This window comes from Rana temporaria, chromosome 1, assembly GCF_905171775.1.
Source record: "Rana temporaria chromosome 1, aRanTem1.1, whole genome shotgun sequence".
In the NCBI taxonomy this organism is placed as follows: Eukaryota; Metazoa; Chordata; class Amphibia; order Anura; family Ranidae; genus Rana; species Rana temporaria.
Genome location: NC_053489.1, coordinates 291,021,088 through 291,039,505, shown reverse-complemented (window position 1 = coordinate 291,039,505; position 18,418 = coordinate 291,021,088). Strand labels below are relative to the sequence as shown.

Genomic DNA, 18,418 nt, shown 5'->3' with positions numbered 1-18,418 from the left:
GTTCACACCAGTGTGGACAGTTCCAGGGTTTTCCACTTCAAGAAAAAAAAAGTAGAACAGTTTTCCTGCACTAGAACTAGAGCATCAAAAATGGACCGGACTACAGCACAGTAAAAAAAAAAAAAAAAAAAAAAAAAAAAAGCATCTGGAATGCATGAATTTTTTCGGGTGAACTCCCGCTTTAACATGCTGGATCTGCTAGATGCAATTAAAAAAAAAAATTTTTTTTGGGTGAACCCCCGCTTTAATATTTAATGCTGGTAATACCGTGTTTCCCCGAAAATAAGACCAGGTCATATATTAATTTTAGCAACAGACACAGTAGGGCTTATTTTCGGGGTAGAGCTTACCATGTAATATGCAGTCTTCTCTCCCCCTCTCCCTCCCTGTAAGGAATCCCCCAGGGTGAACCAAATAAAAGTGCTTATAAAATCCTATAATCCACTCTATTACAGTATTATATAATGTACAATGTGTGAGTTTCTGTAATATAAGTGTGCCAAATACCTTTGTTACAGCGCTTCCCTGACCCACCGGAGCTCTCTTCCACGCTCTGAGCACTGCAGCTGGGAGAAGAGGAGAGCAGCGGGAGGTCAGCTGAGCACCGCTGTAGCTAAAGTATTTTGCACAATTATATTACAGAAACACACATTGTACATTATAAACGACTGTAGAGTGAATTGTAGGATTTTACAAGCATTTTAACCACTGGGCACCTAAACCCACTTAAAGGGGTGGTTCCCCCTAAAACAAATTTCTAACAATACATGGAAGACTGCTTACACTGCGGGTAGGCTGGCTTTTTTTTTTTTTTTTTTTCGTACATACCTCGATCATATCGCCGTTTCATCCCTCGGCTTCCGGATACGAGTCTTGCTGGACCTAGTTGATTGACGTTCCTCCGACCGGCGCATACTGCGCGTCACGACTTTCCGACAGAAGCCGAACGTCATTGCGCAGGCGCCGTATAGAGTCGGCTCTATACGGCGCCTGCGCAGCGACGTTCGGCTTCTTTCGGAAAGTCGTGACGTCAAGTATGCGTCGGTCGGAGGAACGTCAATCAACTAGGAACGCCCACCGCCACAAGACTCATACCCGGAAGTCGAGGGATGAAACGGCGATATCGAGGTATGTACGAAAAAAAAAAAAAAAAAAAGCCAGCCTACCCGCAGTGTAAGCAGTCTTCCAAATGTATTGTTAGAAATGTGTTTTAAGGGGGAACCACCGCTTTAATAACCAGACCAATTTTCAGCTTTCGGTGCTCTCACATTTTGAATGACAATTACTCAGTCATACAACACTGTAAACCAAATGACATTTTTGTTCTTTTTTTCCACACAAATAGAGCTTTCTTTTGGTGCTATTTGATCACCTCTGTGGTTTTTATCTTTTTCGCTATAAATGAAAAAAGAACGAAAATTTGGTGAATTTTTCTTCATTTCTATTATAACATTTTGCAAAAAAGTATTTTCTTCATACATTTGGCCAAAAATGTATACTGCTACATATCTTTGGTTATAAAAAAAAAATTGTGGATATTATTTAGTCTGGGTGAAAGTTATAGGGTCTACAAGCTATGGTACCAATTACTGAAAATGTATCAATTTGATCATACCGGATGTACTGACAGCCTCTCTCATTTCTTGAGACCCTAACAAGCCAGTAAAGTACAAATACCCCCCAAATGACCCATTTTTGCAAAGTAGACATTCCAAGGTAGTTAGTAAGAGGCATACCGTATTTATCGCGGTATAACACGCTCCCTCGTATACCGCGCACCCCTAAAGTGGCCCCCAATCCTGTGGAAAAAACGTTTTTTTTGTACTTACAGTTTTGGTGTCTTGCGCGGCGTCCGTCGGGTCCGGCGTCCGTCTGCGGCTTCGGGTGTCCTCTTCGTCGGGTCCGGGGTCCGTCTGCGGGCTTCGGGTGTCCTCTTCTTCGGGTCCGGTCCAGTCTGCGGCGTCCTCCCGTCGCCGAGTTTTGAATACTGCGCAGACATATACAGAGCGCAGTACACTTGTGTATTGTCGGGCAGGCTCGGCAACACTCGCGCTCACGTCCTGTACGTCCAGGACGTGAGCGCGGAAGGAGCCGAGACTGTCCGACTATACTCAAGTGTACTGCGCTCGGTATATGTCGGCACAGTATTCAAAACTCGGCGCGGGAAAGCGGGTATCGGCGTATACCGCACACCCACGATTTTGCCCTGATTTTCAGGGCAAAAAAGTGCGCGGTATACGCCGATAAATACGGTAGTTAGTTTTTTGAAGTTGTAATTTTTTCCCCCAATTCTTTGCAAAATTACGATTTTTTTTTCACACCATATTGTCATTATAACAGGTTATTTCTCTCACATGGCATGTACATTCCACAAATGACACCCCAAAATATATTCTGCTGTTCCTCCTGGGTATGGCGATACCACATGTGTGAGACTTTTACACAGCCTGGCCACATACAGAGGCCCAACACTGAAGTAGCAACTTCAAGCGTTGTAGGAGCATAAATTACACATCTAATCTCTCAACCACCCACCCTTCGGCTATAGGCACTCCTCGCCCCCTTACATGCCACATTTGGCATATCATTTTTTTTTGGGGGAGTGGGGGCTTCGGTAGGAGCGGGACTTCCTGTCCTACTTCCACCTAGGCGACTCCTCCTCTGCCCCTAGGCGGTCCCTCCCTCTAGGCAATCTCCTGGGACACGTGACAAATCCCAGGAGATAGCCTGTCTATTCCGGGAGCGCAGCGCGACTCGTGCATGCGCAGTGCGAGCTCGGCCTTGAAGCTGAAAGCTGTCACGGCCGGGTGCCCAGAATGTGAATGGAGGCACCGAGGAGAAGAACGGCCGCATCGCTGGACCGTGGAACAGGTAAGTGTCTGTTTATTAAAAGTCAGCAGCTATACTTTTTGTAGCTGCTGACTTTTAACAAACATAAAAAGGCTGGAACTCCGCTTTAAGCTGGGAAAGATCTGACAGTGCTGGGTCTATTGGTGTATAATAAGAAACGATTGAAAAAATAGTGGTCAGACTAGTAGGTAGCAAGTAAAGGGAGGAGGGGGAGGCTTCAATTGGTAGATAAATAAATGCAATTGAAATTAAGAGGGGTGTGGAATGTCAATCTTTACAATCACTTTAAACCTAGTGTGATTCCATTTTACAGAAAACACATGAAAACTTAGAAGGGGTTGAATACTACTGGAAATTTGCTTTCCAAGGAATACCTAATCACATGCAAGGAAAGCAAAGTGGATTTTATGCGTGATTGGATGACAGAAGTCAGCGAAATTCAAGTCGCTCTCTGAATAGGTGGCAGTGCAGAGCAAGCAACCCCCTGTGTTCAATGTGCAGAACCTGCAAATTCACAGCTCTCACTGTATGACATCCAGAAGGCTGCTGGGATACTGAAATCACAGTAGTTTGTATTATAGATATGACTACTTACATTGAGCCAAGCTGGAACAATGGAAACGTCCAAAAAAAATAAAAAAAAAATCCTGGACTTCTGCTTTAAGTGCCTGACCAAGCCGACACATGACATGCCATTGTCTTACTTTAGTAATTTTACAGACATAGCTCAATTACAAGTAAAAACAGATGCTCTATGCTCAACTTGCTGGGAATAATTTATGACCAACTAAAAGCCCAATACAGGCCTCTGTTTCCCGTACAAGTTCCAATCAACTAATCAATCACGTTCCTAAAACAATGCTAAAAGAATTAAAGGAAGAAATATACAGATCATCCAGCACTTATGATAACCATTCAAGCCATTTAAGATGTCATAAAAATAGGCAATTGAAAGACAAATGATGTTTCAAGCAAAGATTTTCAATGAATCCCAATTACAAATTTTACAAAGCCTCTTGGTTTCTTTTGAGAGAAGCATAATTAATAAATCATAAAAAAAACAAAAAACAAGAAAACTTGGCAATAGCGCAGGGTTTACAAACTAACTGAACAGTGACAAATATATGTTCAGTAGTCAAGAAATTAAAGAATGTGAAGACAGTAACATGTCGATCTGTTTCTTATTTACCAATTTCTGCAGTTTATATGGAAAGTATTGTGAATACCATATGGGAATGGATGGTGTGTCCAGTGTATTGAAAAAGTATTAAGGCAAACTGCTCATTACACACACAATGTTTACTAAGGCCCTGTTCATACCTGTGCGAGTTGATAACGAATGTGATTCGCATGTCATCCAAAAAGTCATCGTTTTCAATGACAGTCGTTCACAACTATGTGTTGCGAATCCTCTACTCATGTGATGCGATAATAAAAAGGGTCTTGTGCGAGTTTACAGTGTTGCGTTGCAAATTTAGTCTCCATAGACATCAGTGTAAATCGTTTTGGAATCGTATTGTTGGTTCAGATATGTGCGAATTCCACCACACTACTCTCCACAAAAAAACAACAGGAAGTAGTACGCAGGAAGTTAACACTTTTTTTTACATTAACACGATTCCATTGGCTAGAACATCAATTACAGCTGTGTCCAACTCCCAAAATTTGCGGTAAAATCGCAGGAAATTTGCACCTCACACAGGACAAAAAACGGGAAACAAATTCGCAACATATCACAGCGCAGCAGTGTGAACCAAGTGTGAACCAAGCCGCTCATTTAAAGTGGTCTTTATGTCTGAGGCGGAATGGCTTCTGTATCATGTGACTGCATTGATGACTCTCACAGTCATCACATGACTGAAAGCCTGTCCAGCTCCTCATCAGAAGCTGTCACCAAGAGCTGGGCCAGCATGTTGGAAGCACGCAGTGAGCATGCTCAGCACACAACCTCCTGCCAACAAGGATGCATATGTGCAGCGGTTGGTTGTTGAAGCCTGACTTTTCGCTGCCGCATTTAGACCCCTTTCACGCTGGGGCGGTGCTAGCGTTAGCAGTAAAGCGCCACTAGTTTTAGCGGCGCTGTTGCCACTGAATTTTATATAAGAAAATGATTCTAACAAGAATTCAAACTGGCATATTTAGGTTAATTGTTTTTTCTTAGTTCAGCTTCTAGATAAAGGCATTATCCAAATGTATGCCCAAACCTCCCTCTGCCCTTCTGAAGCATGTTCCAGCATTACCGTTTTTAGTTTGACATTGTTCCTGTAGTGGGAAAACGCTTTTATTACTCCCAGTAACATCACCAAGTGTAAAAAATTTTGGGGCAACTGCTGGAAGTTTAGTACCTACTCATAGTAGGCTTGTCCCCCTCGAACCAAATCATCCAAGTGCCCTTACACCATATACAGTGCATTGGCAGGCTCTTCTGATTCAAGACAGCAGCACTATTGCTCTGGGGGGAAAAAATACATAGAAAACCAATGTATGCCTGTGGAGTTGGACAGAGAAAATCAGAGGGAAGGGAGCAGTTTTGTAGTTCAGGGCACTGCATTGTCAGCCCCAACAGGAAAATAGGAGCACATGGGATTTCTGGTATGACTATTATTCTGTGCATGCAAGAAATAGAAAAAACAAACAGGGCTCTCTTCCACCTCTTTCAGGTAACGTGTCTCTCCTCTGACTACTGGGCAGCCACTAATGATGTAATACCTGTGCACATACACTTCATACCAAGCTCTATTCTTGGCAGTATAGATAAAACATGAAAAACTTGATAGGAGCGAGGCAAAAGAAACTTTGCATGCCTCTCCTGCCAAAAACATCTAACCTATATCAACTTTTAAAGCAGAATTTTAGCTCTGCTCACCCATGCTCAGAACGAAAAGCAAGGAGAAAGACGTTTTCTCCTATGATGTGCGTACACAGCAATTGTCCTGCCCTGGGTGAGTGAAGAGAGAAGAGGCTGTCTGCAGGCTATTGGTTCTCATTAGGGATGAGCTCCGGCGTGTTCGCACAGTCCACGTGCAGAGCCAACCAAGAAGTCTGCATGGCGCTGCACTAATCACAGGCAGGGAGACATTTCCCGATGCTCGGCTGCAGAGATCGGGAAATGTCTCCCTTCCTGTGGTTAGCGCAGCGCCGTGGAGACTTCCTGGCGGGCTCTGCACGTGGACTGTGCGAACACGCCGGAGCTACTCCCTAGTTCTCATCTATCAAGTTAGACATGCACCCCCTACTCAGTGCAGCAGCACAGCTTCAAATGAGTTATAGGCGGATCTCAACTCATTTTAAATGTGAACGTGATGTTATCTTTTAACAACGTTTTTCAGCATATATACCAATATTAATCGCAGTCATTGGATTGTGGTGATCTGCTTGACTCGTCTTTGTGTTATTTTAATGAAGACACCTTTGTGAGAAGTTCCAGGATTGATATTTTGTCAGTATTCATTCCATCCACCATTGCCCAACTGGGGATTTTTTTTTTCAGAATGAGGATCATACTTCAAGGTGAGGGAATGCCCAAAAGGGAATAAAGGCGGTGGGTGGCCTTTTCTGAGGACACATATTCCTCCACAAACTGTTTACAGATTGGATCGATTCCTGCACTTGCACTGTTTTCTTTAGCACGATTATCTGCAGAGCTTTAGAGCCGGTTCACACTGGGGCGCGTCCCATTCTATGCAATAGAACCATTCTAATAAGAGCGATTCAAGTCGCTCCGACTTAGAAAAAGGTTCTTGTACGACTTCGGGGGCGGCTCGGGGCGACCTGCATTGACTTCTATACAGAGGTCATTTTGCAGGTCGCCTCTGAAGTCGTCTTCAGGACGCCTTGCGGAGTCGCCCCCGAAGTCGTGCCGCCTAAGTGTGAACCGGCTCTTAGGTTTTGTTATTCACGTTTATATTTGGTAGTGTACATTTTATTGTTGCACTTTTACATTTTGTTATTCGTTTGGAGTTTTCGTCACATGATCTTTTCCAGACGATTTTTTTTTTTTGCATATAGTATTACATGTTAAGCTAGCCATACATACATTTTAAAATTTAGCTACACTTTCATACATTCGAATGATCAGAATAAATTAATATTCTGGCCAATAGAAGGCACATGCAAAAGCACATAAATGAGTGAACAAAATATGTGTTTTTTTACAAAATTTCTAAACAGTTTTTCCATCCAGGAGAAAAGGTGTTTAGAGGAGCTGAGCAAATGTTTAGTGTGCATGAGACCTAAAATGGTCAACAATGTTGCACAATAATTACACAGCTATTTATCAAACTCATATTTTTAGGAAAAGTACACTAAAATTAATTTAAGTGTAAAAAACACAATATTGTACCCAATTGGTAAAGTATAAAATTGATAACTATTTACGTGATACAACCCAAAAACAGGTCAAGCCTTAAAGATGTGCACACTCGTGGAATCTCAAAAAACTACGGTACCCTAAATTGGCTTGATTTAACCACTTGTCTACCATGCCGTCTATTTACTTTGTTAGACAAGTGCTTAAAGAGAACTTTAGGAGTGGCTTAAATTTTCTATTCACAGAATTTTTAAAAGAACATCTTCAAAAGAAACAGTGAGATGTTTGTTTAGGACAGACATGGCAGGATCAACTACATGAAAATATTTGTTTCTTATCCATTGGAGAAAACAGGAAATCCGAAACTTTCGAGATGTCGAAGGTGTGGGAAAACACATCAAACAACCACTAACAGGCCCAATGTATACAAAAGGGATTGGGGAAGGGACATCTGGGTAGTGGGCAACACAGCAAACAATTGCCAACAGGCTCAATGGAAACAGTGGAACTAGGGACTTCCTATAACTCAAAGACCTTTTGCCCTTAAAAGTGGAACTAAACCCCCTTTATCCTCTACAGCCAAGCTAAGCTGTCATCTTAGCCTCAGTTTGATCTATAGTTGCCATGGTGCTGCACAACTGATCACATTTCAAGGCTTACAGTGACTGCAAAAGCAACTGTGAAAGTTGAAATTCACTGAAGGTCTTGAATGTTACGGTTTTGGGAATCCGTTAAATCAGTAAGTTTAGTTTAACTTGAAGCTGCCATAAGAAGAGGCTGAAACATCTACCTGGTGGAAGCTCAACTTATCCGCTTCCTCCCTCCTCCAGCGGAACATTTGGCACCTTTCAAGGGGAAGAGGGGAGCGGATACCTTTCAAAAACAGGAATCTGCTCCCGCTTCCATGTAAGGGTGCTGCAGCGCCATACGTCATTTGCGCCCCCCCCCCCCACTGCCTTCTGGGAGACCCACACGTCCCAGAAGACCGCATGACCATTCAGACAGCACAGAGCAACTCGCGCATGCGTAGTACGAAACAGGCTGTGGATCCTTCCTGTTTCCCTTAGTAAGAATGCTGGCACCTGCACCTGGAGCCGATGGACGGGTCGACTTCGGGTGCCGACATTGCGGGCTCCCTGGACAGGCAAGTGTCCTTATATTAAAAATCAGCAGCTACAGTATTTGCAGCTGCTGACTTTAATTTCTTTCTCCCCCAGGCTGGAACTCCGCTTGAACCGGCTAAGGACTGGCTCACGCCGATATAGGTTGGCAGAATGGCCCATACAGGCAGATTAACGTACCTGTACGTCGCCTTTAAGACGTGGCATTGTGGGCGTGCGTGAGTATGATCGCGGGTCCCGCAGACTTTGCTCAGCAGGGATACCCACGATCATCTCACGGAGAGGAAGAACGGGGAAATGCTAATGTAAACAAGCATTTCCCCATTCTTCCTAGTGACAGGATACTGATCACAGCTCCCTGTAATCGGGAGCGGTGATCGGTTTTGTGTCACACATAGCACATCCCCCCTACAGTTAGAACACATCCATAAGACACACTTAACCACTTCAGCGCCACTGCCTAATTGCCGCCATTACCGGTTAAATTTTTTTTTTTTTATATATAAAAATGCCATAAAACTATCCCCTATTTTGTAGATGCTGTACCTTTTGCGCAAACTAATCAATAAATGCTTATTGAGATTTTCTTTTAACAAAAATAGGTAGAAAAATACGTATCGGCCTAAACTGAGGGAAAAATACTTTTTTTTTAATATATTTTTGGGTATATATTTTTTTTTTCAAAATTGCACTACATAGGTCTGGAGAGAAATTGGAGATGGCAACCATCATCCTCAAGAAACTCACGCAGAGTCCTACTATAGGCCAGCCGTTGTCGGCTGTCCCTTCTCTACACTGAGGCCCACACTGGCACATGATTATTTGACCGGAGAGCTCTCAAAATAGGCAAGTATAGACAGCTTTCTTTTTACTGGGTAGATAGAAAACGCTTCGAATGGGGGTGGGAGCAGGTTTAGTTAAAGTTAGGCATTGCAGATCTCCCTTCGAGCACTCAACACTTTATCCCCTTCATATTTCATTTTCCAGGTGGGCTTTTCCACTGGAAGGAATTTTGTTGGTTTTACTTGACAACTGTATTTCTTTATTTTTTTTCTTCATTTTGGTATAATATGCCATCTCCCATGAGGATTATAAATTGTTAACATCTGAATATGGCTACATATCATTGAATTTGGATATCTATGCTTAACCACAATATTCTTGCGGATAAGGGAGCAAACATACATTGTACTTTTTTTTGTAAATCGTTAACTTTCAATAAAAAAAAATCTGGGGAAAAAAAGTTAGGAGTTGACTGGAATGCAACTTTAAGGCCAATATACACATAAAATATAGACATGCAATTACTTAATTAGTCCCTACTAACTACAAAAAATACCAGGGACTTCTACGTGATTGTAGCCGTATTAGTGCAATTGTGACAGAGAAAATTGAGTACTGTCCGTGATACCTCTTTTATTTGCACCAACATACAATTTTTCAGGACAAGCTTTCGGGGTATGTCCTCTTCTTTAAGGTCCAAGTATTACTCTAGAATGGCCAGAGACAACTCATCTAACCATATTGCTCCTGTAAGGGGCTTAAATTCCCCTTCATCAGCTATTTGTTTGTTCTGACTGAGGATGAAAAAGATCAGGAAGGCATGATGGTTGGGGGATGCAGCAGCTCCCATTTACTAACACAACAAACTAGTCCATTCATTCCCATCTCTGTAGTGGAACAGTCAACTGCTGCAAAAATGGGACTTTGTTTTTGCTTTCAACTTAATTTCAACTTTAAACTTCTAAAACTCCCAGGCAACACTTGATATTTTTCAATAGCATTAGAATGCAACACATACTACAAAATGGTAGCTTTTCAACTGATATTTTTTAGTAAATTCACTTTCATAAATAAAGGGGAATTACAAACTTTTCAGGAAGCCCTGTACTATAAACCTCTGGTTTTATTTATATCCCAGCTCCCGCTAATGGATTCATAGACATTTAAACACAATTTAAATGGAAAGTGGTTGCAGAAGGGCTGAACCTGGATCCCATCCATGCACAGTTGTCCAGTTTTTTTAGCATGTCTTTGAAAACAGCACGTCAAAATTGTACTGGGGAGGGGTTGCCAGTATTTTGTCTAGCAATGCTCCCAGCTGTTGACATTCACATTTCATCCTATACAGTTTGAAGGTGGGGAAAAGAAATCAAAGGGGGAAAAAAAAACACACTTACCTATCTTTATAGTTTATTACAGTATCAACTATAGCATTCATCTGTTTGGTCAGCTTTGGTGGATTTGGTGACAACTTTTCAGCAGGAGGTCGCCCCCTTCTCTTTTTCTCTTTCTTTTCACCATCTTCTTTCACAACAACCACCACCTCTTTATCCACATGTCTTCGCCTCTTGCGCTTTTTCAGCCGGACTTCCTCTTCCATTTCCTCCAAATTCCCGTCCTCGATTGCCTAAGGGATGGAACATTTTGTTTGCATTAAAAGCAGGTACCCTATGTATTATCAATGAAAATTTGGCAACAAGCACTAAAAGTGCAATCTACATTAACATTTATTAATACACACATATGGTAGTGTTCATAAATCTAAGGACTTTATCAGAACTGTACAATGATCTCTACCTAATTTTGTTTGGTTTAGCTAGTCCACAATCTTGTCACAATTTCCCAAAAAACATGTACAACATGCTAAAATGTACGTGTTTCCGTTCCCCCAAATAAAAATGGTGCCCATTTCTTTCTCTCTGCATAGAGTGCGTTTTGAAAAATACTGGTTAATGGCAACAGAACAAAAAAAGCACATACAACATGCATTTTGATGCATTCTGTTGGGGTTCTAACAGCTATTAAAGTGGTTCTAAAGGCAGAAGGTTTTTAGTCATTTTATGCATGAAGGTAAAAATAGGATTTTTTGTACTCACTGTAAAATCCATTTCTCTGTCGTCCATGGACGGACACAGCCTTCTCAAGTCTTGACAAGTGGGATATCTTTCTGTTCACAGGAGAGGACTAGGCAGACCATGAGTTGAACAGCCCCGCCCAGGGGGTGGTCCCTCCGGACATAACCCTCCTCCCTGCAGCATCTAGCCTCAGTTCCTAACAAGCAGTACAAACCTAAAAAGGAGGGGTGAGTACAAAAAATCCTATTTTCTCTTATCGTCCATTAACGGACACAGCCTCCTCAAGTCTTGACAAGTGGGACGTCCCCAAGCAGTGTCAAAAAACGAGGGGTGGGAACAGTATCAGTAAAAACAAACAACTTCACCCCAAACAAGCAGAGCTCCTCAACGGAGGAGGTGAAACTTTAAACAGCCGCCTGCAAAACCTTGCGGCCGAAGGAAGCATCAGAAGATGCACTCACATTGTAAAATTTGGAAAAAGTGTGAACGGACATCCAAGTCACCGCCTTGCACACCTGTGAGACAGACGCTTGATGTCGGAAAGCCCAGGAAGCACCAATTGCCCTGGTCGAATGTGCTGTGACTGGAAAGGCGGGCCCGCCCTCTAAGAGCATAGGCCTGTATGACGGTCTGCCTTATCCACCAAGAAATGGTGGCTGACGAAACCGCCAGGCCCTTTTGTGGACCAGACACCGACACAAAAAGTGAGTCAGATCTCCGAAACTGAGCCATAGCAGACAGGTACCACGTCTAAAGTATAAAGCGCAACCTCCCTAGGATGCCCTGGCCGAGCACATAAGGATAGAAGAAAAATGTCCTCATTCAGGTGAAAGCCTGAAACAACCTTAGAAAAAGAAAGGAAGATTGCGGGCGCAACACCGCCTTATCTTAATGGAGGATCAAGTATGGAGACTTGCAAGACAAGGCCGCCAACTCAGAAACCCTTCTGACAGAAGTAATGGCCACCAAAAAGAGCACCTTCTGAGATAGTGTCAAGAGAGGAATCTCTCTGATGTTTTCAAAGGGAGGTCCCTGAAGAACCGAGAGCACCAGATTCAAATCCTATGGAGGAAGAGGCGATTTAAGAGGGGGAAGTATATGATGAACCCCCTGCACAAAGGCACCAACCAGAGAATGGGCTGCCAAAGGCCGCTGAAAACACAGCCAAGGCTGAAATCTGTCCCGTAATGGTGCTTAAGGCAAGTTTTTGATCCACTCCACGCTGTAAAAACAGCAGGACCCTGGAAACCGAAAACGTCCTTGAACGCCACCCCATCTCTTTGCACAAAGAGATGTAGGCCTTCCAGGTGCAATGGTAGATCTTCCTGGAAGAAAACTTCCGTGCCCTTAGCATGGTTGAGATGACCGAGTCGGAAGGACCCCAGTCTCTAAAACCTGGCTTTCAATAGCCATGCCATTAAAGCCAGCGACTGTAAAGCAGGATGAAGTATGGGACCTTGAGACAGAAGGTCCTCCCGCATTGGCAGCCGTCAGGGTACATCCGCCACCAGGCACACAAAATCGGCATACCAAGGACGTCAAGGTCAATCTGGAGCAATCAGAATCATCGGGATCCCCTCATCGGAGCAGCCGAGGAAGCAACTTCAATGGGGAAAAAGCATAAAGTAGCCGATACTGACCCCACGGGGCCACCAACGCGTCTGCCCAGGGATCTCTGGACCTGGCCACGAACCTCGACACCTTTGCGGTTGAGGCGAAAGGGCAGGAGATCCACGTCCGGTATGCCCCACCTCCTACAAAGGAGTTGAAACACCTCCGAATGCAACGACCATTCCCCTTGGTCCAGCATCTGGCGACTCAGGTAGTCTGCCTGACAGTTTTCTACGCCTGGAGTGTAGACGGCCGACATGCTTCTTTCCGCCTACCTTGGGATGTGAGCGACCTCGGACGCTGCAGCCGGGCTCCGTGTTCCCCCCTGATGGTTGACATAAGCCATACGTCCTTCTCCTTTGCTAGGCAGAAAAAAAACTGAGGCTGCATGCTGCAGGGAGGAGGGTCATGTCCGGAGGGATCGCCCCCTGAGCGGGGCTGTTCAACTCTGTTAAAGTAACATGTACAGTATTTAATTATCTAACATGTTCTGCCTAGTCCTCTCCTGTGAACAGGAACATAATCCACTTGTCAAGACTTGAGAAGGCTGTGTCCGTCCATGATAAGAGAAAATAATATTCTGTGTGCAGCTTTACCCCCCCCCCCCCACACATATATTTACCTGAGCCCAATATCGATCCAGGGTTGTGCAAAAGAGCAACATCACTCTTCTCTCTCTCCTCACTGGTTCAGAAGCAGCAGTGGGAGCCATTGGCTTCTGCTGTGGTCAATCACAGCCAGAGAGGAGGGAGCAGGGGTGGGGCAGAAACACACTGTGTGTCCAAACCTGCATGAATGCCCCCATAGCAAGTGTCATGCTATGGTGGCACTTAGTAGGCAAGGGAGCCAAAAGTACCGGCAGGGGTCTCGAGAAGAGGAGGATTGGAGCTGCTCTGCGCAAAACCATTGCAGGCAAGTATGCCATGTTTGTTATTAAAAAAAATTGAAACGCTATTCACTCCAAATCCAAGAATGCACTCGAAACGCAAGTCAATAATGCAGGTCAAGCCGAAAGAAACCAGCAATTAATTTGCCCAACTCAAACAAAAAATAAATAAATAAATTTACCAAGTTGATCAATCAACTTGGGTTCAACCAGTAAAACTGGTTTTATGCGATAGTCAGCCGCTAGCAATAATCACTTTCTTCTTTCGGCAGGGCGGCCCCCCCCCCCCCATTTTACTTACTTGAGCCCTGGAATTTCACCCGGCGGAGACGCGCTCTTCCTCTGCCCGGGGTTCTCGCCTCTTGATTGGATAGATTAATAGCAGTGCAGCCATTTGCTCCCACTGCTGGCAATTAAATCCAATAATTCGGGCACCGGGGGCAGGGCCAAATCCGGCATTCGCTGGACTCTATAGCGTGCCTGCAAAGTAACCCCCTTGGGAGAGCGCTTCTCCTAGGGGGTTATCTGATGTGTAGGAGAAGCTACGAGAGCCGCCGAGGGACCCCTGCACAGTGGAGTAAAGTATGATATGTTTGTTATTTAAAAAAAAAAAAAACAAGCCTTTACAATCACTTTAAGGCTAATGTAAACAGGACATTTTAAAATCTATCCTGAACGATTTAACTTGACAGATAGTAACCCACATTTAAAAACATCTGTTTTGCTAACTTTTCATGCCGAGTTTGCATTTAGAAGAGTTTTTTTTTTTTTCAAATAGTTAAAAATGTATCTCCATTAAAAACACCTGTAAACGAAACGCGCCTTAACGCGAGTTACAGCATTTAAAAGCTGTTACAGGCATTTGGTGTTTCAAATGCCTCTGAACATCTGTCCTGAATGCATTTTTTTTTACTTTGAAAAAAATGCTTCTGAACTCAACTGCCTAGAAACGTCTATAAACGACCTTGTGTACATGGACTGTATAAGATAACAGAGGAGAGTTCAGGGGCAGCTGAAAAAAATGCACAACTGAAGCCTAAATCTGTTTAAAACCATAACAAACAGTAGGCAAGCAATTGGAAGAGCAATAATACATAATTTATAACCCAAATAACATGCTAAGCACACAATAAAACAGAATCCATGGTTTCTCTCTAGAAATTATAGTTCACTTTGTTACTTTAAAACATAAGAAATTAAAAATGTTATAAAAAAATAAAATGCATTTTTTTTTCCTGAAAAGAAAAAGGTTAAACCAGGATTGAAAAAAGCATATACAAATCACACTGACTGCCATTTTTCCTTCCTATTTCAGATATTTGAGATGTCAAAAATTCAAAACATGCAAAAATAAAGGCGAGAAGGAAGCACAAGAACATCTGTTGTAACATTATGTAGATAAACACTAGTTATGCATTTAAATATTGTAGTCCGCGTACAAATGTTTACCAGCCTTTGACAGCAGCTGAAATGAAGTCTAATCAAATGGCAATTACCTTCACTTTTCCACAGCACCAAACAACCAATATTTACAATCAGAGAAATAGAACAATCAACAAGGATAAAGGCACTCCATATATACTCCAAGATATTTTCCTAAATTCCTTTGCAAAAGGAAGAAAGAACAAATCCCAGACATGAAAAAAAATCAAAACACAAAAAGGAGAGGAAATCCTTTAACCTGGCATGTGAGCATGCCAAATAAGACTGGCAGATCGCTTTCCTAGGTATCTAAACCCACTGAACAAACATAAGTAGAAAATCCTGGGGGACAGTTCCAGACTAGGCCTTAATAATCAGAAGTCAATTTCCATCATGCTTGCAGCGTTCAGACACAATCACCAGAAAGCATGGACAAAATCTGCCCATTTACACACACACACAAAAAAAAGGGAAAGTGAATGAGAGATAGGAAAATACAGTGTCATTAATATGTATGTGGCTAAGACAGCATTACCCATCATACTGCTGCTAGCAAACAATTACAGTCCTGAATGTCTAGCATGCCCTGTCTGACAGCTTTAAATTCCAGTCTAAAACGCAGCACACAAGGCAGTCAACAGTTAAGGGTATTGCTTTCCTTGAGCACTCAGATGAACAGAGAAACACGACAAACACCAGCTTTTGATGTGCTACACACCTACACATTCCTGTTTTTATAAGTTCTACCGAATCTTCAAGACGACAAGGAAAAAAAAAGGATATTTACCTTACCACTATCAGCAGGCCGGCTATCGGAAATCACTGTTAGTGGGGACAAAATTAACAAGCCAGCAAAGCAGCGAGCTGCTAGTCTCTTCATCAGCTGATCAGGGAAAAAAAAAAAAAAAAAAAAAAGGGAGCCGGGGAAAGGCTATGTTTTCATATACAAGTAATTTTATTTTTTACAGAAAATATATAACTGGGGAGATTGTGATACTCAAATCTGCTGTTTCATTCTCTCTAGCAGAAGGCCTGAAGCCTTCTTCCTATAGTCCTGCTTTAATATTGACAACTGCTTATCATATTTACCCTCATTATTCCAGGCACAAGAATGAGATAATCAAGGGCAATCATTCATCCCAGTCACTAAATTCAGGAGAATATAGAGTGAGAAACTGTACTAAGCTAAGATCGTCTGAAAAGAAGATCCAAGGTAAATATACATGTAATGTAAATTATTTATGCGGTAGCCATAATGGCATTGTAATATGTTTTGCATTATATTCAGCTTTACAGGCAATAGTCTTCTTGCATACAGTCTGAATATACAAAGTAGCATATTTTGCAACATATATTAGATTTTTTTTCTAAAATGTACTTGTATTAAAGGAAAATGCTTCAACATTCAGAAGTATTGATTATGCATGTATTTGAACACACACACACGCAATTATTTAATCTATTTGTTTAAAAAAAAAAAAAAAAAAAAACTTTTCATATTTGTGAGACAATCACTGAAACATGACAGCAATTAAAACCGCGCGGAGCGTCATAAAATGAAGTTAAATACTTTATAAGAATATACATATCTATAGAAGAAAAGAATGCTCAGAACATTTATACCTGCATGTTCTGCGGGGAGGGGTCTGGAGGATAAGGGTGGTCACAATTATCTGTCTTGAAGATGATTTGAGTTCAAGAAGCAGATATAGGATTATAAGAAAAAGATAAATTGAACACAATGGTGTACATATCCAGCAGTGGCATAGAAATGTTATTGTTCTATATTGTTATTAGAGGGATGGGCTACAGATGCCCGACAGGAAGAATTCTATTGTGCCTTTAAATTAAAATGCACGCTGCCTCGGCTTATAAATGACAAAAATGGAAAAAGGCTGCCGCCTCTCCACATCCGAAAATGATTTTACAGATAATTTATGCATACAATACAGACGACTGGACTCCAAAAAAAAACACATCTTGCTATACAAGACTAGACTTCCAGTGATTAAGGGTGACATGAAACAAAACAGAAATAGAGAACAGAATGACCGTCCAAAATCTTCAGCACGGCAATTATAAATCACAAAGACAAATCCCACATTTCTGATTGGTGACGCGCTGCAGTGAGACCTTATTCAGTACGGTGACGCCTCTCCTGCTGATCGGCTTCTCAATTTAGTGAGGTGAATGGAAAGGCAGGCACAAGGACTGAGCAGCAAAAATGATTAACCCCTGGCAGTCCAGGGGCTGAAGCAAGACAGGAATTAGGTCTGTATGTACAATGGTAGCAGACCACTCATGGATCGTTCCCAAAACATAGGAATGAATTTTGATAAGCATTGTATACATTGATTTTACCCAACCACCATTTATGTATGAGAATACACTCCCACTTTGTCCTACTAATACGGGCTACACATGCAAGGATCTCGGCATCAGAACCAAAAGATCAGATTTTCACAGATCTCTACGTTCTCTTGACAAACACTTGCGCTTTTTTTTAGTGCATACTACTTAATTGCCCAGTTGGTGCACCTAAGTGGGACTGTTCAGCAATTGCTTCTTTCTATTCTATATCTTCAGAGATAAAACAGAACATTTTCCATGTCAAGGAGGTTACCCCAACCCAGAACCATTTTTTTCACTGAAGAGAGGATCAGATTCCAACAGATGTAGAACTCTGACTAGCAGCATACGTAGTTTGCAAAAACAAATTCATAAAATAAAAGCCACCATTTGCATCTGCATGGATTGAGTGGCTGCCATATTTTTTTGTTTGTTGTTTTTGGGGGGCATAAGAAGTCTTCAGCTTATTTAAGCAAGTATCCTGTGCATACACATAAGTATAAAACTAGGTAGCCTTCACATAAGTCTGCTAAACCACTTGACCTCCGGAAGGTTTACCCCCCCCCCCCTTCATGACCAGGAAATTTTTTGCTATACGGCACTGCGTTACTTTAACTGACAATTGCATGGTCATGCAACGTGGTACCTAAATAAAACTTTTTCCCCCACAAAGAGCTTTCTTTTGGCGATATTTGAGTTTTTGGTGATTGCAGTTTTTATTATTTGCGCTATGGACATAAAACTACTGCCAATTTTGAAAAAACTAAATATCCAATTTAAAAAAAAAATTCTTCATCAATTTATGCCAATATATATTCAGCTACATATTTTTGGTAAAAAAAAAAAATCTAAATATATTTTTTTCATACATTTCACCTTCCCTATGTATCAAAGCATTATTGTACGTATTTTGCATAAAATAGCTTTCCATTAATTCTACACCTGCTTACCCAACTCTCGTCATAGCTGTTTAACCACTTGCCGCCTGCCCACCGTCAAATGACAGAGGGAT

At 42.1% G+C, this 18,418-nt stretch overlaps 1 protein-coding gene across 4 annotated transcripts in view; it reads right to left on the bottom strand.

The window, feature by feature from the left end:
* SMARCA2 (SWI/SNF related, matrix associated, actin dependent regulator of chromatin, subfamily a, member 2) overlaps positions 1-18,418 on the bottom strand; it is a 266,143-nt gene that overhangs the window by 25,395 nt on the left and 222,330 nt on the right. For 3 of the 4 annotated variants that reach the window (XM_040357227.1, XM_040357235.1, XM_040357243.1), the window contains one exon: positions 10,461-10,690. In XM_040357227.1, coding sequence (XP_040213161.1) covers positions 10,461-10,690 — 230 coding nt within the window. Of the gene's footprint in view, positions 1-10,460; positions 10,691-15,844; positions 15,953-18,418 lie in introns of those variants that run through there. The other variant, XM_040357251.1, reaches the window with a different exon arrangement.